Source organism: Marmota marmota, unplaced genomic scaffold (assembly GCF_001458135.2).
Source record: "Marmota marmota marmota unplaced genomic scaffold, marMar, whole genome shotgun sequence".
Taxonomy (NCBI): domain Eukaryota; kingdom Metazoa; phylum Chordata; class Mammalia; order Rodentia; family Sciuridae; genus Marmota; species Marmota marmota.
This window is the reverse complement of record NW_026000168.1, coordinates 15,322,373-15,346,984: the sequence shown is the minus strand read 5'-3', so window position 1 is coordinate 15,346,984 and position 24,612 is coordinate 15,322,373. Positions and strand designations below refer to the sequence as shown.

The 24,612-nt window shown below is 46.1% G+C and overlaps 1 protein-coding gene across 1 annotated transcript in view; it reads right to left on the bottom strand.

Moving 5' to 3' along the window:
* The window catches only part of Slc6a11 (solute carrier family 6 member 11), a 128,532-nt gene that overhangs the window by 14,837 nt on the left and 89,083 nt on the right, over positions 1–24,612 (bottom strand). The window contains 2 exon segments of the mRNA XM_015495022.2: positions 4,876–5,000; positions 11,990–12,093. Coding sequence (XP_015350508.1) covers positions 4,876–5,000; positions 11,990–12,093 — 229 coding nt within the window.

The window sequence follows — 24,612 nt, the reverse complement described above, 5'->3', positions numbered from 1 at the left end:
ACTATTATCTGTTGTGCTCCGCTGCCTTTCCCATCCTCCACCCTCCCCGGAGTTCAATGAACTCTCTTCATTTCTTCCTGTCCATCTCCCATTCCGCCCCCAGCATCACTTGTTAGTTTGGAATTTCTGGTTTCAATTGCTTTCCGCATCGTCAGATTCCCAGTTGACTATGTCTAGTCTGTTGGTGCTACGGTTTGGATAAGGTTTGACCTTGACAAAACTCACGTTGAAATCTGGTTAGTGGTTTTGGGGATGTGGGGCCTTCAAGAGGTGACAAAGTCTTTAAGAGGTGATCAAGTCAGTGAGAGGGATTAGTGTCTTTCTCTGGAAGACGGGATTAGTCTTTTTGAGAATGGAGTGGTTTTCTGAGAGCAGGGTGTGGCAAAAGTGAATGGGCTCCTTTGTCCCCTCCCTCTCTGCAGCCCTCCTTGCTCTCTACTCTTGCATAGGAGCCAAATCTGCCATGCTATGTGACACAGCACAATGCTCTCACCAAAAGCAGCTACCATTCTTGAATTTCCCTGTGCCCGGACCATGAGCTAAACAAACCTTTTCTTTATAAATTACCCAATCTCAGGTGTTCTGTGATAGCCACAGAAAATGGACAGAGACATGTGAGGGCTGCTTACAATCTCTTTCTACTTCATATTTGGTCTTCAGAGGAAGGGTATGGTTATTTGTTGATCTGTGGGAAACTTCGATTCCTTTCTTTATGTTTAATTTGTTCTAATTAATTATACATGACAGTAGAATGCCTTTTGACACATCATAAATAAATGGAGTATAACTGCTCATTCTTCTGGTTGTACGTGATGTAGAATTACACCAGTCATGGAATCATATATGCAAATAGGGCAATAATGTCTGATTCAACTATCCTTCTACCTCCATATGCCCTCCCCTCTCTTCATTTCCCTTTGTATAATCCAAAGTAACTCAATTCTTCCCCAGCCACCCCCTTATTATGACTCAACATTAAACTATTGAGCTTTTTGTTCTTTGGCATTGGCTTATTTCACTTAGCGTGATATTCTCCAATTCCATCCATTTACTGTCAAACAACCATGGTTTCATTCTTCTTAAAGGCTGAGTAATATTTCATTGTGAATATATACCACAACTTCTTTATCCATTCATCTATTGAAGGGCACCTAGGTTGGTTCCATAGCTTAGTTATTGGGAATTGAACTGCTATAAACATTGATGTGGCTGCGTCACTGTAGTATGTTGATTTTAAGTCCTTTGGGTATTAACCAGGGAGTGGATAACTGGGTCAAATGGTGGTTCCATTCCAGGTTTTCTGAGAAATCTCCATACTGTTTTCCAGAGTGGTGGCACCAATCTGCTGTCCCACCAGCAATGTATGAGCGTACCTTTCCCCCCACAACCTTGCCCACACTTATTGTGGCTTGTATTCTTGATGATTGCCATTCCGACTGGCTACTCCTGACTTTATATGGTAGCTGTGTATGCATGAAGTCGAGTCCGTTTGGGGGTTGCTGGGTATTTGATAATCTTCCTAGTTTAACAGCCTCCTCTTTCAGCCGTGAAGTCCGAGGACTCAGCATGGTTCTGTCTTGCTGGTGGGGGAAGGGTGAGCTCTCCTCTTTATTTCTGGATTTTAGGGTTCTCTGTTGTCGTCATGGCTGTTTTGCGGGGCTCTACCTCTTTCTTGCTTTTTCCTTCACCACCCGCTTGTTGGAGGGTGCTTTTTCTCCATTCCCTTTTGCCTTCTTTTCTCACCTGGAAGCTATGATCATTTTCCTATAAATCATGTCTGTCCCTTTAATGAGGCTCTGCCTCACTTTGGGGCCCAGAGCAAAGGAGTCCCCTGACCCTGGGCTAAATCTCTGAAACCAAGAGCCAACGTGAGCTTTCCCTCCTCTCGGCTGCTTTGGCTGGGAATTTTGACCCCTGCAGCAGCACAAAGCTAACCCAATTATCTTTATTATTTATTTGTTCTATTTACCTTTGGTTTAATTTGTATTTCCTTTCCTGCTTAAGATTCAAACTTTAGATTTTTTTCTAAAAAAATGTAAGCATTTTTTTTCATTCTGATATAGATATTTAACCCTATCAACTTCACTGTATTTTAACTGCAACCCACAAATTTCGATATGTTAAGTTTTCATTACTGTGAAGCTTGAAATATTTTGTTCTTTGAACCATGGAATATTTAGAAATGTGTTGCTTACTTTGCACGTATTTGGGAACTTTCTAGATATTATTTTGTTAAGGATTTCTGATTTACCCCGGTGGTTGCCAGATAATATATTCTATATTATTTCATTCTTTTGAAATATTTCGAGACTTATTTCATGGTCCAGGACATGGTCTATCTTGGTGGATAGTTCATGTTCATTTGAAAAAGAATTATACTCTGCAGTTGCTGGGTACAGATTTTTGTAAATGTCAACTAAGTCAGTGTGGTTGACAGTGTTCATATTTTACGTCTTTATTGATAATTTGTCTTGTTCTATCATCAGTGAGACAAGGATGTTAAAATCTCTAAGTATGATTGTGGATTTGTCTATTTCCCCCTTTGGTTCTCTCTGTTTTACCTTTATTTATTTTAGTTTTCACCATCCATTCATCCATCCATCCATCCATCCATCCATCCAGGTTTTGGTACTGAGGAATGAACCCAGGGGCACTTTAACACTGGGCTACATTCCCAACCATTTTTATTTTATTTTTTTATTTTGAGAAAGGGTCTCTGTAAGTAGCTTAGGGTCTTGCTAAGTTGCTGAGGCTAGCCTCAAACTTGTGATCCTCCTGCCTCAGCCTCCTGAGCAGTCACAGGAGTTACAGGGTGTGCCACCATGCCTGGCAGCTTTATGTATTAATCTCTGTTATCTGGCATAAACACATTTAGTATCATTAGATCTTCCCAATGAATTGTTCCCTTTGTTATTATGAGACATCTCTCTTTTTCTCTAATAATACCCTTTGACTTTGATGTCTACTTTCTCTAAAACAAACAGCAAAGCCAGTTTTCTATGCTTATTGTTTGGATGGTATATCTTTTCCTTTTTTTTTTTGGTAAATTTCTCTGTGTCTTTAAATTTAATATGTGCCTCTTTTAGATATTTTATAATTGGATCTCACTTTTTAAAAATCCAGTCTGACAATCTCTCCTTTTTAGTTGACATATTTGATCCATTCACACTTAGTGTAATCACTAATGCAGTTACGTTCCCACCTAGCCTTTTGTGTCTGTTTTCCTTCTGGTCTTCTTTTGTTTGTTCATTTTGCTTTCTTCTACTCTGTTGTGCATTTCCAGCTTTCTGTTCAACTACTCAGTATTTTGTGATACTCGGTTTTATTTTCATTTGTTGGCTTTTTTAGCTCTGTTTTATTATTTTCTAAGCAGCTGGGCTAACAATACACATCTATAACTCCAGCAGAGTTGACTTAAAGTTAACAATGTATCCCTTTGTACTCCCTCTACACATCTGTCCCTTCCCATTTCTGATTATTATTCTGACATTGTGTTCTTTGAAGCAGACTTCAGGACCAAATTATATCACTAATTGAAAAATGGACCAAATACTCCAGTTAGAAGGCAGAATATGATCAGTCTGGATTTCAAAGTAAGACTCAACTATAAGCAGTGTAAAATCTCTATATCAGGAAAGAGCACCTGGACCACGAGGAGTATCAGAGAGACAGACTAGGGGATATTCGAGGAAGGTCAGCAAATCTTGGGCACGGGGCTTACAGCAGGATAAAACGAGTCTTGCACTTTCTGCCTCCCTAGCTCAGCCTCATAGGTGTTCTGGAACATTCCTCTGAGTGTTCTGGCAGCTGTCTGATCATGGTATTTTGAGCTAAGAATCATATGAGGTTACATGTGAGCTATCTCCTACCCAAAGAGCAGGAGCCCAGTGATAGAGCTTTGCCTTCATTTGCAAACCTCTGGTCTAGCTCTGGACCCCTGGTTTCTGCAGGGGCCATGTCTATGTCTGATACACACAATCCCAAGAAAGGAGGACCCCGAGCAGGTACAGCTTCCTCCTGTGAAGTCCACACTCGCTGGCCTGCCCAGCCTGGTGGTCAGAGGGTGCTGGCCTGCCCAGCCTGGTGGGCAGAGGGTGCTGGCCCTGACTGTGCACAGCAGACAGAGGTAGCCACACTTTGCACTGGGGCTCACCAGGGAGGCAGCGTGGTTGTCACCCTGGAGGTGGGCACAACTGGCATCGAGCAGATGGAAGCCAAGGAGGCTAGACGCCCTGTGCTGCCCTTGACAGACCATCCCCCTGGACATTCTTGTATGTGAAAAACCTATTTGCACTTCTCTGAGTTTGGAGCCTAGCTTCCTATGTCACGTAAACAAAACTATTTTTGTATTTTTTAAAAAATATATACTGTATCTGCTCAGAATTCAAACACCATGAAAACCAAGGGAAGGGTTTTCACCACTGGCACCCCAACCTTGCCCACACTGGGTTTGACACAAACACGTCCATCTACACTTAAGGCCACGACACCTGGGGTGGTCCTACATCTAGAACAGGGGAGGGAGGGAGACTCTCCAAGCAGAGGGAGCAGCACGTTGAAAGGCCCTGCAGTATGAGGGAGTGACTTATGTTGCCAAAGGGGAGTAGACCACTGAAATTGGGCAGAGTGGGCATGGGAGGATGAAACCCCAGGAGCCTGGCCTATGCTGAGCATAGCACCATGAGCGGCCGAGGAAGGCTTTGGGTTACAGGAGTGAGGTGAAGTGTGAAGGTGCTTCCCCCTGAGATCCCGGCCTGTGGATGACTGGTGGAACCGCCTCTCAGGACCCGAACCCAGGAGATGAAGACCGCACCGACATTCTGCTCATCCATCTCCCCCGGGGCCTCTTAGACCCCCAACCTGCGGCAAACTCACCTGACTCTGCCACCTCGGCAATGGGTACCCCCTGCTCGTATGCCATGAAGCCCAGGACTGAGAAGATGGCAAACCCGGCCACGAAGCTGGTGCCGCTGTTCAGGCAACAGAGCATGATGCAGTCCCTGTGGGGAAGCAGCAAGAGAGACTCAGGTCAGAGTGGGTAGGACAGGTGCATTGCCGGAACACTGTCCACCTGAGCACTGTGGGGGGGCAGGCAGGGAAGTGAGGGCATGGACAGCCCCATTTCCCTGGTGAAGCACCCATAGTTCAGAGAGGTTAGGTGGCTGGCCCACGGTCACACAGCTTCTCCTGCATTTCTCCAAGATAAGGTAGGGCATGGATCACAAGCACGGAGAGGGGGTGTGAAGGAAGGAACGGAGGCTGGCATGTGGTACAGTGCCGATCGAGCGAGAAGAAACCTGGGAGACAAACCAACACTCTCCTGAATCCTTGGAAGGAGAGAAAGCCAGGGAAAGGAGAGGATTATATTCCTGGGAACTCAAAACTTAGAGGATGGGAGAAGCCTCCCTGAGAGACGGCTGCCTCTGAGCCAGGGGACCAACCCGGACCTCACGCCTGGTGCTCCAGCTGCTTCTCGGGGAAGAGGTTTTATCGTGACATCTATCTGGGACCAAACCAACTGCCGACCAGAGCCACATCTCACAGAACTCACGGCTCAGTCTCTGTTCCGCTGCTATGAGGAGCAGCCCCTTCCAGCATGGACCCCCTCGAGGAGGGATTTACTGGGGCAGCGGCTCTCATCTGCTCTTGAGAGGGACTCGCTGGCCAAGAAGCACCCACTGCACAAAGCCCAGGAGAAATCAGACTACAAATGTCAGGGCTTCGTCAACCTGGAGAAAATGGATCCCTGACGTCTCAGCCTGTTGCCAAGTCGGGGCATCTGCCTCTCAGAATCCCAGCCACCAAAGAGCATGGGGTGGGTCTGTGGCTTGGGCACATGGCCTGTGTCAATGCCCTGCCATGACTCGGGGCGGGACAGTGACCCAGTGGGTGGCGAGCCTGCTTCTTCAGGACCCTCCCCTGTTCTCAGTAGTCCCTTGCCCCTGTTGGACTACACCAACTGCTTAGACTGCAAGAGACCAAAACCTGCCTTCTCTGAAAAGTTTTGGTTTTACCCTCAAAAAAAAAAAAAAAAATAGCCTGGCGCTCCTTCAGGCTGGGGAGATCTAAAGATAGTGGACTTATATCCCTTTGAGTTTTCTGTTCTCTCAGTTCAACATCCCAGTTCCGTTACCAGCTCTTCATCCTGCTCCTGATCTCTAATGTACCCCCCGCTCGCCAAGCCCCTCTTCAATTATTATATCCGGGACTGAGCACGAGGCTCAGGCACGGAGTGAGACGTTCACCTCCTCTTCTCCTGACACTGTGCTTCACGTAATGCAACCAAAGGTGATAAGAACATGGTTGGCGACTGACACGATGATTCTAAGGGAGAGCATCTGGACTAGGAGTCAGGACCCTGGCGTTCCAGTCCTCCCTGCAGTATCTTTATTTGGGGTCTGATCTCACCCACGACGAGGCCAGCTGTTTGGGTAACTGGGTCTCTTGGGATTTGTGTCCCATCAAATCACTCTCAGCAAGCTGTCACTCCTGCTCCCTTCTCCCTGGAGACGAGTATATTTCCCTGCCCCGCCAACTCTGGCCTTGGCCACGTGACTTGCTGTGGACAACGAGACGTAAGCCAATGTGACACAAACAGAGGCTTGAGTTGTGCTGGCCTAATCGGACTTGTCCTTTATCATTTCTGTGATTTTCCATGAGAAGAATTCCTCAGGGGAGCTGCCATCTCTTCAGCCTGGACCCCAGAATGCACACACATGGCACGCACTTGAGCTTGGCCTGGAGTTAGACTCACCCAACCCTCAGCCCGGAGAATTTCCTCGGCTGATGGGCAGCCTGGAGAGCAGTAAGAGCAAATGTTTGCTACGGTCAATCTTCCCTGAGGTCTGGGGCTGTTTGTTACACAGCATTAATGTGGCAGTGGATGACTGATACAGGTTTGTTTTTTTTCCCAAACCGCTCTGTGAATGCCGGCTGGGCTGGTAGCCCTGCCACATTATCTGCAAACCTCGTTTGCCTCTGCTATAAAGGAAACTCAGTCCAGGCCTGGATGAGGGCCAAGCTCTTCTTAAGGCAGAGACAAATCTGCTTCTCCTGCCTGGGTCCTGGAGTCTGGGGTAAAATGGCCCTGCTTTATTGAACAGAGTGACATGAGATGGTGCTGGGAATGCAATGAATGCATTGCCTCCACGTGGGCCACATTTTGGACTTCTCCTGTATTATTCTTATTTGTTTTGGGTACCAGAGATTGAACTCAGGATGTGGCCCTCAACCCCAGAGCCACATCTCCAGCCCTATTTTGTATTTTATATAGAGTCAGGGTTTCCCTGAGTTGCTTAGCACCTTGCGTTTGCTGAAGCTGCGTTTGAACTCACCATCCTCCTGCCTCAGCCTCCTAAGCTGCTGGGATTACAGGTGTTCACCCCCACATGCCAGGCTCCTATATTGTTTTTAAAGGAGCTGTAGCGTGTCAGGCCCTACACTAGGTTTCACTCAGCCCTGGAGGACCAGAAAAGGAGAATCATCTACTGCAAGTCTCACAGTCAGTTGTGAAGTTTGGGATGCGTCTCAGATGCTGTTTCCAGAAGCTAAACAAAAATAACGTGCCCCAAGAAGTAAGACTTCCAGAGCCCGGGTTACGGACAGTTATCGCTGGGCATCCATACAGAGGGTGAAAAAGAAAATGTCGTCAGTTACAAAATCCCCATCTTCCTGCAGAGGTCTCTTGGGTGACTTCCTCAAACCACAGAGTGACAGGCAGACAGAGAGAGAAGCTCTCGAGGGCCCTAGGGTCCCTTCCATCTCTGTGACCTGCTCGCCAGCCCCCAGGGCATCCACGCCTTCAGGCAGTTGTAGCCTAGTGCTGTGTGCTCTGAGGGGATGCTCTCCCCTGTCCGCGTGGGTCCATTCCCATCCCTCTAATTCCTTCCCTGCGCCAGCGCCAGCACTGCTTAGGTGAAGCCTTACGTAACCAGTGCTTTGAAGTCAGCAGGAGCTCAGCTGGGCTGGTAAGACCTCCAGAAGCGATTATGCTGTCAGGAGAGAGGGTATTAATTTACTCCGTCTGAGATGGGAAAGACCCGCTTGCAGAACGATTTTGAAACAGGACTAAAATGAGCCTTCTGATTTTGCAATGTCACCTAGGGTATTTGCTTTCTTCTGCTGATAAGAGACAGAAAGGAAAAAAAAATAAAATCCCTGGCTGTCGGATGGGAAAGCAGAAGGATTGGGGGTAGCTGGTATCGGTCACTCGTGTGCACATTTGGAAGAAGCAACTGCCCAGGGACCCAGATTGGTGACAAGACAGCCTCGGCCAGATTCAGTTCTAATAGCCTGGAAGGAACTGGCCATCCGTGGAAGTGAGGAATAGGGGTACCAGGGCCAGGAAAGCCATATTCTATCACCAGCAACGGGAACACAAGCAAGTGACTTAAATTCCATGGGCCACCGTCTCCTTGTCTGTACAAGTGACAAATGGGTGTCTTACGGCATGAAAGTCACAGGAGACCTGGCCCACAGGATACAGGGAGAATGAGAAACCTTGCTGGTGTCCTCTTGCTCCTGATGGCCTGGCTGGATGGGATAGTCAGTGACTACGGATTCCCAGTGTCCAGAGACTGAATTCGGGGCCCTCGACCACTGCGCCACATCCCCAGCCCTATTTTGTGTATTATTGAGAGTCAGGGTCTCACTGAGCTGCTTGGGGCCTTGCTTTTGCAAGGCTGGCTTTGAACTCACCATCCTCCTGCCTCAGCCTCCCAAGCCGCTGGGATTACAGGGTCCCGTGCTGAGTGCCAGAACCTCTCTGAGACAACCCAAGGGGGTCATCGTCAGCCTGTGCTGGGAGCCTGCTTGTGCTGCTGTCCCTAGCTGAGGGCCTCTCCCTTGCTGCCCGGGGTTCCCATTTCATACTGTGGTTGACAAACTGCCTGACCTCTCAACCCTGAGACCCATCTCCTCTGTGACAGCCTGGAGCACAGCGAGGGTCTTACAGAAACCTGGCCCAACCGCCCACCTCTCCGGCATCCCTCCTTCCAGCCATACTCAACTGCCCCTCAGCCCAAGGGCCCCAGAAACGATGGCACTTGTGGCCTAAGGGTACACTGAACGACATGGTAGCTTTTCTTTTCAGCATGTTGGATCTGTCTACTTAAAAAAAAAAAAAAAAAATTTCCTCGGTGCCTCAGTTTCCCCAAATGACAAACTCGACAGACTGGGTCACTACTGTCGGTCTCCTGTGCCGCACATTCCACTGCCTCACGCTCTGCAGACACACAGATGTCACGGCAGACCCTGCAGACTTGACAAACGGGTTCGTGAAGGGAGCACGAAGGTGGCTTCCAGAGAGCCCTGGGAGGGACAGCAGAGAGCCTGGTCAGAGCCCAGACTCCACCACCTCCACCTGGGGACCACCTCCGGGAGCCCCGATTTCCCTTTCTCAGAGACGGGGAGAATGGGGGAGGGGCTGGACCATCCACAAAAGGTCTTTCAAGCCGCGATTCCACGGGAGCCAGGCCGCGGTCAGGTTCTGCGGTCACCGGTTCCCGGCCCAGGGGCACGCGCCCCTCCCACATGCCCTCACCTACACTGAACGGGGATTCGTTTTTTGGGGTTACTGCTCATGTTCTAGTTTAGAAAAATGATCTTGTTTTTATAAGAGTCTGTTGCTTATTTTTTCTTTTCTCTTCTTAGTTATTTACTTTGTGGTGCTGGGGATGGAACCCAGGGACTCCTGTAGGCTGGACATGCACTCCACCACCACGCTACACACCCAGCCCTAATAGGACTTCTCCCTCTCCCTCCCTCCCTCCCTCTCTCTTTCATTGTACGGGGGACTGAACCCAGGGTGCTCTATCACCGAGCCACGTCATCCAGCCCTTGTGAATTTTTATTTTGACGCAGGGTCTTGCTAAGTTGCCCATTAGCCTGCCCTGTGCACTCTCCTGCCTCAGGCATGGGCTCCTCCCCTGTGCCTGGCTATAGTTTATTTTTCTTTTGTATTTTAGTGTTTTTCATATTGACACATTCATCACCTTAACATAGTATGGCTCTAACCCCACTGAATATCATATTATATACTACTACACCCTTTAATTTTGAGGATGATTTTCATATTTTATTTAGAGATAAACATACAGGGGTTGTGGCTCAGTGGTAGAGTGCTTGCCTAGCATGCACGAGGCACTGGGTTCGATTCTCAACATCGCATATAAATAAAAAGAATAAAATAAATGTTCATCAACATCTAAATAAAATACAACATGTAGATATTTGTACTAACTTGTTTTTTTTTTAATTAAACTCAATAGATACTCACAGTAATAGAAAATAAAACAGAAAAATGTCTTAATAGTATAGGAAGTATAAATGAGGGAGGACATCTGCCCCGCTGACTTCCGAGGCCCAGTCTCTAGGCTATTTTGAACAGTTTTTAAAAATTTCTTTATAGGGCTGGGGATGTGGCCCAAGCGGTAACGCGCTCGCCTGGCATGCGCGGGGCACTGGGTTGGATCCTCAGCACCACATAAAAATAAAATAAAGATGTTGCGTCCAACTAAAAACTGAAAAATAAATATGAAAAAAATCTCTCTCTTCTCTTTCTCTCTTTAAAAAAAATTTCTTTATAGAAAATTTTAAAGTTTAGAAGTCTAACATTTAACAATCTAAATTTTTAAAAAATATTTATTTTTTAGTTGTAGTTGGGCACAATATCGTTATTTATTTACTTTTATGTGGTGCTGAGGATCGAACCCAGGGCCCCGCATGTGCTAGGCAAGTGCTCTACCATTGAGCCACAACCCCAGCCCCAACAATCTAGATTTCTGCTGGGTGTGGTGATATACACCTATAATCCCAGCAACTCAGGAGGCTGAGTCAGGAGGATTGCAAGTTCAAGGCCAGCCTTAGAAACTTAGTGAGAATCTGTCTCAAAATAAAAAATACAAAGGGCTGGGGATGAGGCTCAGTGGTTAAGCATCCCTGGGTTCAATCCCCAGTACCAAAAGAGAAAAAAAAATTGTAGATTTTTACATGAACCAATGTCACTCTCTTTCTTTGTGATTTCTTTTTTTCTAATGATTTTTACATGTTTTCCCCATTCTAAAATTAAATATTTTATTATTCATTATTTGATGATAGTTCCCTTTCAAAATTTAACTCTTTAGTTAATTGTATTATGTGACTATATGGGATGAGGTTTGAGGATCTAACTTATTTCCCCCGAATATTCATCTCAGAATCACTTGTTCCAACCCCGTTCCTTTCTCCACCAACATGTGACGGGAATGGCTTTGCTATCATTATTCCACAGTCTTATCTCTGGTGATCTTGGGGGTCTTAGAAAGAGACCCTCTACCATCCACCTGTAAGTACTCCCCTATCCTGTGTAGGGCTCTGGGTCCAGAGGTGCAGAGACCTCAACCAACAGGTAATCACGGCACAGATTTCACTTGCCCCTGTGCTGCTGGGAAACTCTGGGCACGTGCAGGTCTCAGCCCTGCTGTGGGGCTCACCTTGCCACCTGGGTATGGCCATCTATAGGACGTCAGGGAGGGAGGCCGGTCAGGCCAAGGGGCAAGGCAGGACAGCAGCCACTCCAGGTGGGACAGGAGAGAACTACAGTCAAGTAAGACAGGCAAGGAAGCCGATTTGTGAATAGACGGTGGAAGGATAAGCCCTTCTGTGCTGGAACACCTGGGCCACGTGTTGATGATGCCACTCGTGAGCTGCGTGACCTTGGGCAAGTTCCTTGCCGGCTCTGGGCTAAATTTGTGCCTGCATGTAAGGTGACACCGACAGAGGCTAGAGAGAGATTCTGGGGGCGGATTCACCTGGCAGCAGACTCTGATTGCTCTAGTAGCCCTACCTCCTCTGGTGGCCCCCTCTTTGACCCTTGGGCAGGAGGAGGTCAGCAAACAGCCCATATGTTCCCTCCTGGGCCCCGCAAGGCAGGCAGCTGAAGGGACTGGTGTGATGCTGCAGAGGGTCCCCGGGAACAGGGAGGAGGGCAGGCGGGGCCCGGGGTGCTCACCTGTAGCAGTTGTTGTTGTAATTGTTATAGCTTCCCAGAGCAGTCAGGCAGCCCAGGCAGATGGCGTAGGAGAAGAAGATCTGCGTCCCGGCATCGACCCACACCTGCAGGAAGGACAAAGAAGTGGGCATAGAGGTGAGTTCAGGTGTAGGGGTGTGTGTGTGTGTGTGTGTGTGTGGTGGGGGGCGGTGTCTTGTTTTCTGATATCCCCCACCCGCCACAAAAATGTCCACAAAGGGATCATCAAACTTCCTAATCTTCTCAGGACCCCCTTTTAAGAAGTCCTAGTTTTGTGGACTTCCTGATGAAATACCTACATCCTGAGTGAATTCCAGAATTTTCCAGAGGTCATGGATAAAAGCTCACAGAGTGGAATGAATTTGGATATTGAGGACCCTGGTTTCAGCTGTGTGCCCTTGGAAAAGTGACTTAAGCTCTCTGAGGCTTAGTGTCCTTACCTGCAAAGCGGATAAAAAAAAAAAAACTTGTCTGTCATTCAAGTAAGGAGTACCACCCCTCTGTGGGTGGGGCATGCTTGCTCCTAAGGTAAGTCATGTGTAAGCCAAACAAACGCTGTCATTTCCTGGTGGTTAACAAGACCACAGGAACACAGTCAGGAGACTCTTCAAGGCTTGCATTTGGACAGCCTCCCTGAGCACAGGGGAGGTGGGGAAGTGGTCACCAGGGGTTCTCTTGGAGCTCGGCTCCCAGAACTTACCAAGGAAAATCTACAGCTAAAGCCCATATGCAGCTGATGAGACTCATGCTTGGGCATTATGCACCCTCTAGAGAATGGCATTTGGCACTAAATACAGAAAACAGCACTTATTAGGCACTTACGATGTGCCGGGCACCTTGCTCAACCTTGACACAATGACCACATGAATATTCACGGCATCAGGCATCAACGTGCAGGAGGGACTGTTAGCTCCCTTTTACAGCCTAAGGAGACTGAGGAACAGTGAGGGTGAGTAACATGCCCAAGATCACACAGCTGGGAAGGGGTGGAGGCAAATCCATGGAGGCCCATCTTCAGAGATGCATGCTTAACTGGTCTCAGAATTTCAGATTTTTTTGTTTTGTTTTGTTTTTTTTAGCACTGCTGGGGATTGAACCCAGGGCCTCACACATGCTGGGTAGGCCTTCTACCACTGAGATACAGCTTGAATTTTGAGATTTGGAAACAGTCTCAGAAGTCCCCTGGTGTAACCTCTCTCCCAACACAGGACTCTCTTCTCAGTACTTCTGATAGAGGAATCTCTGATTGCTGTCAATGACAGGAAGGGCACCATCTCTGGACACAGATAATTTCTTCTTTAGAGAGTCAGACTGTTAGCTCATGTTTTAAAATAAGAAGAATTCCTTTCCAACTGCTGGGGTCACTCGACCACATCTTTCTCTTCTGCCTGGCAGTACTTTAGAGGTCTGAAGAAATCGTGGCTCCCTACTGAACCCCCAACCTCTCTCATTTGCAGATCAACTATCTATATGTCCTCTCTCTTGGGGATTTGATTACCTGGTTCAGGTCACTCTACTCTGGAGTTTCTCAAGTCTGTTACATCTTTCAACAGACTCCAGGGCTTGCCTCTTGATCTAAAGCATGGATTATTATTATTTTTTCTCCTCGAAGCTGGTTCATTGGGTCTGATCTTACTGCTCCATGAAGAATTCAGGGAGGGCTATTTCATGAAGTGGGGCTGGGGATGGAGAACAACAGCAGACCCGAGAGGAAGCAATGGAAAGTGGGAATAAAAATAAAAAATAAAAAAGGAACTCTCCAGATGTGGAGGCATAGGCCTATAATCCCAACGGCTGGGGAGGCTGAGGCAGGAGGATTGTGGGTTCTAAGCCAGCCTCAGCAACAGCAAGGTGCTAAGCAACTCGGTGAGACCCTGTCTCTAAATAAAATACAAAATGGGGCCGGTGATGTGGCTCAGTGGTTGAGTGCCCCTGAGTTCAATCCCCATTACCCCCTCCAAAAAGAATTTGAGAAATTTTGCTACAAGTGGGAAATTGAGGTTGCTTAAATATTTATAGGAAGGGTCCTATGGAGAAATAAGATGTGGCGGGTTCAGAAGAAAAATGGGTGTATTTTTAATTCCTCCTGCCATGCCTCAGTTTCCCCATTTGCTATCTCTAGTGAATTCCCCTTTCCACTCGAAAGGCAAGTAAACCATACAGAGATGCAGAAAGCAGGAGGGACCTGGTGTGGCCACTGAGATGCCTGGTTCCTGCACATGCGCTCACCTTGGAGTCTTCTCAAATGAGGATCCCTCCCTCACTGTCCTCAAGCCAAAGAGAGAGAGAGTCCCTGAGATAGGTGAGAAAAAGCTTGCTCCCTCAAACAGCACCCCGCCATCCAGTAGAGGGGCTCTTCCCGCACTCTCCACCCCCCATACCACAGTGGTAAAAACCCTCTGTGTCAGAAATGCCAAAAGGAAATTTTAATCCACATGCCCCAAAGATGTGCCCCCAAACCAGTGAAATCACTAGCAAGTCATTTTCTTGCAGTTTGCTCATTAGAAACAACGCTAAAATAGGGAAAATACCGTTTTTTTTGCCTACTCAGCATCCACCTCCCCTTTGTGGCCAGGGGCAGCTCAATTTTCCTTTGGGGAGGGGCCTCTTCCTCACTCACAGGGAGCTTCAGGGGAGGTCCCAGGACGCAGAGCTGGCCAATCAAAGCAAAGCGTTTCTCCTGACCACGGTGATTGGCTCAGGGATGAGCAGATGATGCAAGCTAAGCCAATGAGGTTCAATCCTGGAACTTTTACTGGACTCTTGCAAACAGGACACCTTCTTTTCTGATGAGGATGCTAAGCTCCTTAACTTCCGGAGGCCACAACTGACCATGAAGGAAGAGCTTGCATGAGAATAAAACCAATACACAGGAAAGAACGGAGTCCAGAACCAAGAAATACAGAGAATTGGTGCTATGACTTGAGTCCCTAGATCCTGTCATTCCTGAAATTCGCTGCCCTAGAGCATTCAGTTTCAGAGGTCTATAATTTTCTCTTTTTCCTAAGTCAGTTAAATTGAATCACTGTCGCTTCAAACTGATATCTTTTGCCTAATAGCAATGGTAAGCTCTTAGAAAAATCCAGAGTGTGTAAACCCTAATCCTTCAATCAATGTAAATTACTGATGACCCAGCACTTACTGAGCACCTTCTGTGTGCAGAATTCTGTGCCAAACTCTCAAAATGGTATCATACCATTTTATATAGCACTTCACCTCTGACCTCAGGAGAAATAAATGAAACATTCACAAAACTAGGTGTCTAGTACCGAGAGAGGTAAGTAGGGTTGGAGGAGAGAGAGAGAGTTCTATTTGCTACAGCAATCAGAGAAGGCTGAATGTCTCCTGGAAGAGACATTTTTACACTTGATCTTCATCAAAAGGCTGAGGAGTGATTGAGGAGACATTTCTTTCAACATTGGACAAGATGCAGAAGAGGGCATGTTGGTCCAGGTGAGAGGGTGTGTGTGTGTGTACTCAAATGATTTTTCCTTCTTGCTCTCCTACTTCTGTAGGAAAAAGTCTGTTGTTTTCCTTCTAATGGTTACCATTTTAAACCCTAACCTTTAAACAGTACCTTTAGTCATTCCTTTTTAAATTCCTGTCTCATGGTTCCCTACAGTGAGGGATATTAGAAATTAAGCCATTAGACTATCTTTCTCTTCTCTCCCTCTCCCCTAGCATCAAATATGAAGAAATATTCATTTGCTTCCAGTTAAGAAGTCATTCTATGATGTAGTGGCGCACACCTATAATCCCAGCGGCTTGGGAGGAGACTGAGGCAGGCGGATCATGAGTTCAAAGTCAGCCTCAGCAACTCAGTGAGACACTGTCTCAAAATAAAAAATAAAAGGGGTTGGGAATGTGGCTCAGTGGTTAAGTGCCCCTGTATTCAAACCCTGGTATGGGCAGGAGGGAAGTCAATCTATGAAATTATTCTGTGATACTTCTCCTGTATTCTTTCTAATTTTTATTTTTTATTTTATTATTATTATTATTATTATTATTATTATTATTATTATTAGTTGTTCAAAACATTACAAAGCTCTTGACATATCATATTTCATACATTTGATTCAAGTGGATTATGAACTCCCATTTTTACCCCGTATACAAATTGCAGAATCACATTGGTTACACATCCACGTCTTTCTAATTTTTAATACACAGATTTTATATGCATTATTAGAACAAACCAACACATCAGGTTCTGTCCTACACCCATTCTACTCTGTGGTGACTATAAATTAAATGAGCATCCCTAGGCCTTCCATCAAAACCTTGCCAGTTATTTTGGTTATCTGTAGCTTGTTTTCTAGTAAATTTCTCTGGAAAGCATCATGGGAATAGGTCCTGGGTTCTTGTATGTGCATAGTAATTCATCTGTGGCTTTCATACTTGAAAGTCCATTGGGCTGCATGTTAAATCCTCACTTCTCTTTTTCTGACCATCTGAAATAAGTTTTTTTTTCCAGCACTAAGTGCTGCTGTAGAAAAGACTGATTGCCAATCTAATTAGCTTCTCCTTAAAATGCACTTTTTCTTTTTGTCTGGATGCCCAATTGAGTTTTTTCTTCTCTCTTGGCGGCCCAATAGTTCTATTGGACCATGTCTTAATGTTGACTGTTTTGGGTTGATTTTTCTCATGTTTGTGGTGTGCTTCTTCAAGATCAAGTTCACATCCTTCTGCACTCCCCTGTCCAGTGCAGTGCTATTCAAGATAATCAAGAAATGGAAAAAAAAAAAAAAATCTAAGTCTTCATCAACCGATGAATGGAAAAAGAGATTGTGGTACACAGACATCATAGAATACTATTCAGCCATAAAAAAGGATGAAATCCTGTCATTTGCAGCAATGGACATAGAACTGGAGAGTGCTATCCTAAGTGCAATGAGCCAGGCCCAGAAAGACAAGAACTACATGATCTCCCTCATGTGTGGAATCTAAGATTGTTGATTTCATAGAAGTTGAGAGTAGAATGGTGGTTACCAGAGGCTGAGGAGAGTAGAGGGTGGGAGGGATGGGGAAGGACTGATCAACAGGTTCGTAGCTGCAGTGAGGAGTAAGAAATTCTGGTGGGATATTGTACAGCAGGACAACTACAGATAAGAATATGTACTGAGCATTTCAAAAAACTAGAAGAAAGTTTTCACCATAAAGAAACGACAAACAGGGGCTGGGGATGTGGCTTAAGCAGTAGCGCGCTCGCCTGGCATGCGTGCAGCCCGGGTTCGATCCTCAGCACCACATACTAACAAAGATGTGTTGTGTCCGCCGATAAATAAAAAATATTAAAAAAGTTCTTTCTTTAAAAAAAAAAAAAAAAAAGAAACGACAAACAGTTGAGGAGTTGGATATGTTTACCTTCATTTAAGCATGACACGATGTATATATGCATTACAACATAACAGGGTACCCCATTGCTAGGTACAATTTTTATGTTTTAATGCATCAGTTAAGATACATTTAAGAAAAGATTCAAGCACAAGTCTTATTTTTGTATCAGGAGGAAAAAAATGCATTTGTTCATTTTTATTTGGCTCTATTTTTTATTTTCTTCCTTTCTATCCTTACCTTATGATGTTACCCATGGTCACTATTCATTCTTTTATAACTCCTACGTAGTTATTTTTTCTGAAATGACTCTCCTGTTGTAAGCTATCCTTGTTGTCAGCACTCCTTTCAGATTTTCTTTTATCTGACAATTACATTTATGCTATTTTTCTCACATTACCCTTTGGTTCTCTTTTAGCTTGTTTAGAAAGCCTAAGTTCTGCCGGGCATGGCGGCACATGCCCATAATCCCAGCAATTTAGGAGGCTGAGGCAGGAGGATTGCAAGTTTGAGGCCAGACTCAGCAACACAGCAAGGTCCTAAATAATTTAGCAAGACCCTGTCTCAAAATAAAAAAAAATCAAAAGGGCTGGGGACATGGTTCAGTGGTTAAGTGCTCCTGTGTTCAATCTCCAGTACCAAAACTCAAACCAACCAAACAAGAAATATTAAGTTTCCCTGGTGCAGTGGCACACACCTGTAATCCCAGCGGTTCAGGAGGCTGAGGCAGGAGGACTGTGAGTTCAAAGCCAGCCTCAGCAATGGCAGGGTGCTAAGCAACTCAGTGAAACCCTGTCTCTAAACACAAAATAGGGCTGAGGATGTGGCTCAGTGGTGGAATACCCCTGAGTTCAATCCCTAGTACTCCCTCCCCACAGAAAGAAATATTAAGTTTCAATGTGAGCTGTTTCATGGGCCCATCTTTGTGGAATGAATTCATTACCTGTGGGGACACTATCTTATAATATTTTTATGATAGCTTTGCATGGAATTTGACCACAGTCCTCTTCTGTTGCAGACCTGTAGGTGAGATGAAGTTTTTCCTACTCTTAGGAACAGAGGCGTTTCAGGGTAGATTTCCCATCTTCGTGGTTCTAGGGCTCCCTCCTTTGTTATTACCAATAAGTCTTTAAAACTATGTCTGCATACACAGTACTCTCTGAAATTATTATCTCTCTCTCTTTTTTTTCTTTTTTTTTTTTGCAATTTTGTCCAAAATGTCTCTTTTCATTTCCTCTAGTGTTTCTGTCCTGCTCAAATTGGATTCTGCTTCCAGTAACTTCTCTTTGATGCAGGGTGGGTCTTCTTGCAATGGTGGTTCAGCTCTTTGTCCCTACGGTTCCCAGGGCCTAGAACTCTGCCTAAACCCGCAGCTCTCCCTACTGACCGAGGACCTGGGGTCTGTACAGGAGCCTCCTAGTGTGGGCTGCTGTTCTCAGGCCCACCAGGCTCCTGCTCCCCCACAGGGTCCTTTCTTAGGGATGAGTGTATCAGAGCTGTCTGGGTTTCCTGCACTTGAATTTGCAAAATTCCCTTTTGCCTTCCTCCTCACCTTCTAGAATTAAAATCTAGAAAATTCTAGAATTAAAATCACGCAGATGTTGCTGCAGTTGGGGATGGGCCCACCATTCACATGTACGTTGACCGTTTCTGGGGTCACCTTATTATGCTGCAGGTGCTGTTCATAGTTTTGTTTTTAATTAATTTTATTTCATTTATTTATTCTACTATTTTATTTCTGTTTGGGGACATTCTGGGAAATTAAAATATATATATATTTTTTTCAGTTTTCATCTTGATTCTCAAGAAATCTTTACAAGGAAGATTATATAAAATTGTTGTTGATTGAAGGTCAGAGAAGAATATCTAGATTTAAGTAATATGGTAGATAGGGGTGCAACACTAGAGAATGATCTGAGTTTTTTTGTTTTTTTTAAGGAGGTAGTAGGTGTATGTGGGGAAATGGGTAAGGATTAATCTAGAGAAGGCAAGTCTGGGACATCAAGTGAGATGTTCAGGAACCAGGTCAAGGGCTAAACACAGAGGTCTGGGCTAAAGACACAGATTTGAAAAGCATCAGGATTTTAGTAGTAACATAACGTCTTCCTCACTCCAGGTCCGGAACTTTCTCCACTGGTCTCCTCTATTTTCCACATTTGGGCAATGCATGTTGATTTCAACATTTAAAATAAATTTTTAAAATTTGTTATTTTTAGTTATACATGACAGCAGGATGCATTTTGACATATCATACATACATGGAGTATAGCTTCCCGTTCTTGTGGTTGTACATGATGTGGAGTTACACTGGTCATATATTTACATATGAATGTAGGAAAGTTATGTCCGATTCAGTCTATTGTCTTTCCAATTCCCCCTCCCTTTCTCCCCATTGTCCCATGTCCAATCTGGTGAACCTCCACTCATCCTTTTCCCACTCCCACCTACTAAAAAGTCAGCATCCATGTCTCAGAGACAATGTTCAGCCTTTGACATTTTTGGGACTGGCTTATTTCACTTAGCATGATAGTCTCCAATTCCATCCATTTACAGGCAAATGCCATAATTTCATTCTTCTTTGTGGTTGAGTAATATTCTATTGTGAATATATACCGTATTTTCTTTATCCATTCATCTTTGAAGGGCATCTAGGTTGGTTCCATAGCTTAGCTATTGTGAATTGAGCTGCTATGAACATTGATATGGCGGTGTCTCTATAATATGCTGATTTTAAGTACTTTGGGTGTATGCCAGGAAGTGGGATAACTGGGTCAAATGGTTGTTCCATTCCAAGTTTTCTGAGGAATCTCATTATTGCTGTCCATAGTGGTTGTACCAATTTGCTGTCCCACCAGCAATGTATGAGGGTACCTTTTCCCCCTCATCCTTGCCATCATTTATTGTTGCTTGTATTTTTTTTTAATATCCTCACTTTTATTTATTTATTTTTATGTGGTGCTGAGGATCGAACCCAGGGCCTCATGCATGCGAGACAAGTGCTCTACCGCTGAGCCATAACCCCAGTCCCTGCTTGTATTCTTGATAATTGCTATTCTGACTGGAGCGGGATGAAATCTCACTGTAGTGGGATGAAATCTCACTGTAGTGGGATGAAATCTCACTGTAGTTTTTTTTTTTTTTTTAATATTTACTTTTAGTTGTAGTTGGACACAATACCTTTATTTTGTTTATTTATTTTTATGTGGTGCTGAGGATCAAACCCAGGTCCTCGCATATGCTAGGCGAGCGCTCTACCACTGAGCCCCAGCCCCAGCCCCTCAATGTAGTTTTAATTTCCATTTCTCTAATTGCTAGAGATGTTGAACATTTTTTTCATATATTTGCTGACCAGTCACATTTCTTCCTCTGTGAAGTGTCTGTTCAGTTCCTTTGCCCATTGATGTCAACATTCCTGCTGGGGCACATGCTTGTAGAGAACAGCAAAGCCTGAGAACATTCAGCATTAGATTTCTTGAAGAAGTCCCATGAAGAATCACATTAGGTCTTCACATGGATTCTGCATCACTGAGCTCATTAACAGACTGACAGGAGAGAGATTGTGACCATATGCCTGTGGTTGCAAAAATGCAACAGCCCCCCCACACACAGTCAGCCTTGCCACGAGTCTAGAAAGGGGCTGATTAACTCATCCGTGAGCTGCTATATTTGTTAAGATGATACTGCTAGGCCGTGCTGGGTTAAACATTAAATCCTGAAACCTTAGTGGCTTAACCCACTACACAAAGCTGCACGCAGACTGTGAAGGGACTCTCTTCCACTCCATCACTGGCCAGACACGAATTCCTACTTTCTTATTGTACGCCATCTCAATACCAGCTTCCAACACAGCCTAGGAGGCAGAGGAACAGAGAGCCAGAGGCTTTCTGGAGGATACTAAAGAGCCTGCCCCGGGAGTTGCTAGGTCATTTCTGCCTACATATGTTGACTAGAGCCAACCCACGTGGTCCCAACCTACAGGCAAGACTTCCAACTTATCCGAGAAAAAAAAAATAGCTGGTGGACACAGAGCATTACCTCTACTAAGGTAACACCTCAAGTCTGTTTCACTTAAGGCAACTTCTTTCTTCAACTAGGAATTCTACAATACGGAGAGATCGGACAAAATCCTGGTGGCCACTGGCATGAGTGGACTAAAGAAGAAAGGGTTCGGGGCGCTGAGAAAAGAGAACAGGCTGATCCAACATCCATGGACCCGTCCTTCATGCTGATGGTGCCTTAGGAAGCGAGAAACTCGGGTTAACATCTGATGAAGCCTACTATGTCTTCGAGGCTGTCATGTACAAATCTCATAATTTGTCTAATGATCTCACCAGTTAAATAGCACAGTCGCCATTTTTACCAAAGACAAAATGGATCCATAGAAAGTCAAACAGCTTGTTAAGGGGAGAGCTGGGTCTGAACCCACTCATGGCGATCTGGCTCTACATTTTGGAGAAAAGCAGGGGTCATGTGGTCTGCTGAGTAGGCCTGGAGTCTCGGCTGGGACTTAAACCACTCTGAGCCCCATTGACCAGCATCTCCCAGGAACCTGCAGAGAGAAAGGAGCCCTTTCTCCTTTTTTCCCAACACAATTTGAAGGGAAAATAATCTCCAGAAAGTGAACCCCAAGGAAGCTGGGTCAGCCACCGAGCAACCGATCACTCCCCATGCTCTGCAGCAATGAATGGGGGGCGTTCTGGCAGCACAGACGGAGGCGGTCCCGGTCCGCTTTCGGAAGTTGGGAGGACAGATTTGCATGGGAATAGGGAAGTGGAGCCCCTTGAGAGGAGGTGGGCCCACCCTCTGGCGCTGGGGCAACCTCACCTCCTTCAGGGCAACTGGTTCTAATGAGCTGGTTCTCAAGTACCCAGTACAGAGTAGGTACAGAGAGCATGAATCAGGGTGTAACCTGCCGTCCCAGCTAGACCTAGCACAGGGCTGTGCGGCATAGGTCCTCAATGACATTTGCTGGCAGAAGCAACGACGTGCCGGTGGAGGATGTGAACAAATTCTTCCCCACCCCACACTCAGAAGTCCCATTTGTCACGATGGATGCCTCCAACCATAAGGATGGCACTTTACAGTTTACAAGACTATGTCTCTTGAGCGCCGCCCAAGGTGGGCATTGTCATCCACAGTGGTGGTGCACACGTCACTGTGGGCACAGGGTTCAGCTCTTAGACACCATGCAGGAGCCCAGGAGAGGACTCAGAAGCCCAGCCACTAGCAATAATGAGAAGGAGACGCTTGTTCAAACATCCGCCCTTGGGCTGGGGATGTGGCTCAAGCGGTAGTGTGCTGGCCTGGCATGCGTGCGGCCCGGGTTCGATCCTCAGCACCACATACAAACAAAGATGTTGTGTCCACCGAAAACTGAAAAATAAATATTTAAAAAATTCTCTCTCTCTCTCTCTTTCTCTTTAAAAAAAAAAAAATCCACCCTTCCCCAAGTCTACATATCATCCCTGTAGATATTTGAAAATCTGGATCAAATAAAAGGCTCTTTTTTCCCCCCACAATAAATATGCACGTGTGCCAGGCATAGTTCCTATAGTTAAGGTTGCAGCAGGCACCAAACTTTACCCAGCTTCTCCCTGCAAGTTACTTACACTCCAGCAGGACAGACGGGCAATAAGCAAAGACAGGGATGTTGCCCGACACCATCGGGCGGGGAGGGTCGAGTTTGGGGAGGAGCAGAAAGAGGAGGGCACTAGGGGCCAGGGCCCCGCCCTTCCCATGTGAAGGGGCAGTTCTTGCCCTGGGGAGTGCAAAGGGAGCTGGAGGAGAAGGTGAGCTTTGCTAGGGCATACAAGGCGGCTCAGGCTACAGAAAGAAGCTTCTGCAGAGATATGCTTTCAGGTCTGCAAACAGAGCTACTGGGCAGGGCCAAAGGGCTGTGCCCGGAAGCTGGCCCAGCAGGCCATCCCAGAGTGGGCTGCACTGATGCCTTGAGGTGACAAACACACATCGGTGCATCCCGCTGGGAAAGCACAGTGGGAGGAGGTGCTGGCGATACTGATGACCGCAGTGAAGTCAATGGCCTTCACTAGACCTTCAACACATGGGCGCTTTGTCAATGTTAAACTCGCTTCATTCATCCTCACAGTCATGACCCCTGCTATTATTATCTCCTTTGGATTGATGAGAAAGCCAGCAGCCAGAGAGGGGAAGTCCTGGTCCATTCATCTCTAAAGAGATGTGTGGTGGCCAATGTGCACAGTCACGGACTGCCCTTGACCAAAACCCTGTGCACAAGGGGACCAGATGAAACAAGATTGTCATCAGGTGCCTCCTCCTGACCCTTGCAGGGGCTTTATGAAAAGGACAAAAGCTTTGGGGCCAGCAGACCCAGGGTGGAGCCCTGCTCTTCTACTTACCTGCTGTGAAACCTCTCTGGCTCAAGATGTAATGGATAGAAAGTGTGTTCCATCCCCTCTTTCTGATCTCTTCTGGTGGCTGATGCTATCACAACAGCTCCTGGGCTATTCCCAGCATCCCAGTCTCCTTCCACACCAGGTGAGCTAATCGGATTTCTAAGATGCACCAAATACTGTGGCTGCGCAGCTCTAGAGCAGAGGTACCTGCCTCCTAGGGCCATGCGCGCAGGCACCAGTAATGGGTGGAAAGAGTCAACCTTTCGCAGTTCCTCGGCTCCTTGTGTTCCCCACGCTCTGGCCAAGCAGATCATGAAAACCACCAGCCCCAACAGCAGACGCGGCTTTTGGCTTTTGGCTCCAAGGAGCCAGGACTGGGCTTGGGAGCCCTCCCTGTGCTCAGGGCTCACAGCCATTTCGTTCTTTAACATTTTCTTTTTAGACAGACAGACAGACACACACACACACACACACACACACTCTCGTACTCACACACGTACAAACAACACAACAACACAACTTTTGTTAAGTGGGGCCCTTCGGCTGAGGCAAAAACATAACTCATACGGCTCCCGGGCAGAAAATGGCTGAATTAAGCCCTTTCTTTTTTTGCCTTTTATATTGGGAAGGATTCTCAAAAGATTAAAAGTAGGTTAGGAGAATAATAAAACAGCTGTGTTTCCAGTGTGTACCTGACAACGGCTTTTGTCGAAGTGAATAATTACATGAAAATCACTTCCTTCCCACCTCTTTCTCAGCCTCCTCTGGGTTGCTAGGCGCCTTCTCTCCCTCTTTCTGCTAATGCCACATACAGAAGCAGATGAATACAGTATGGCCATTCTGAGGGAAGGGGAGTCGGAGAGAAGGATTCAAATGCTTCCCCCCCCCCCCCCCCCC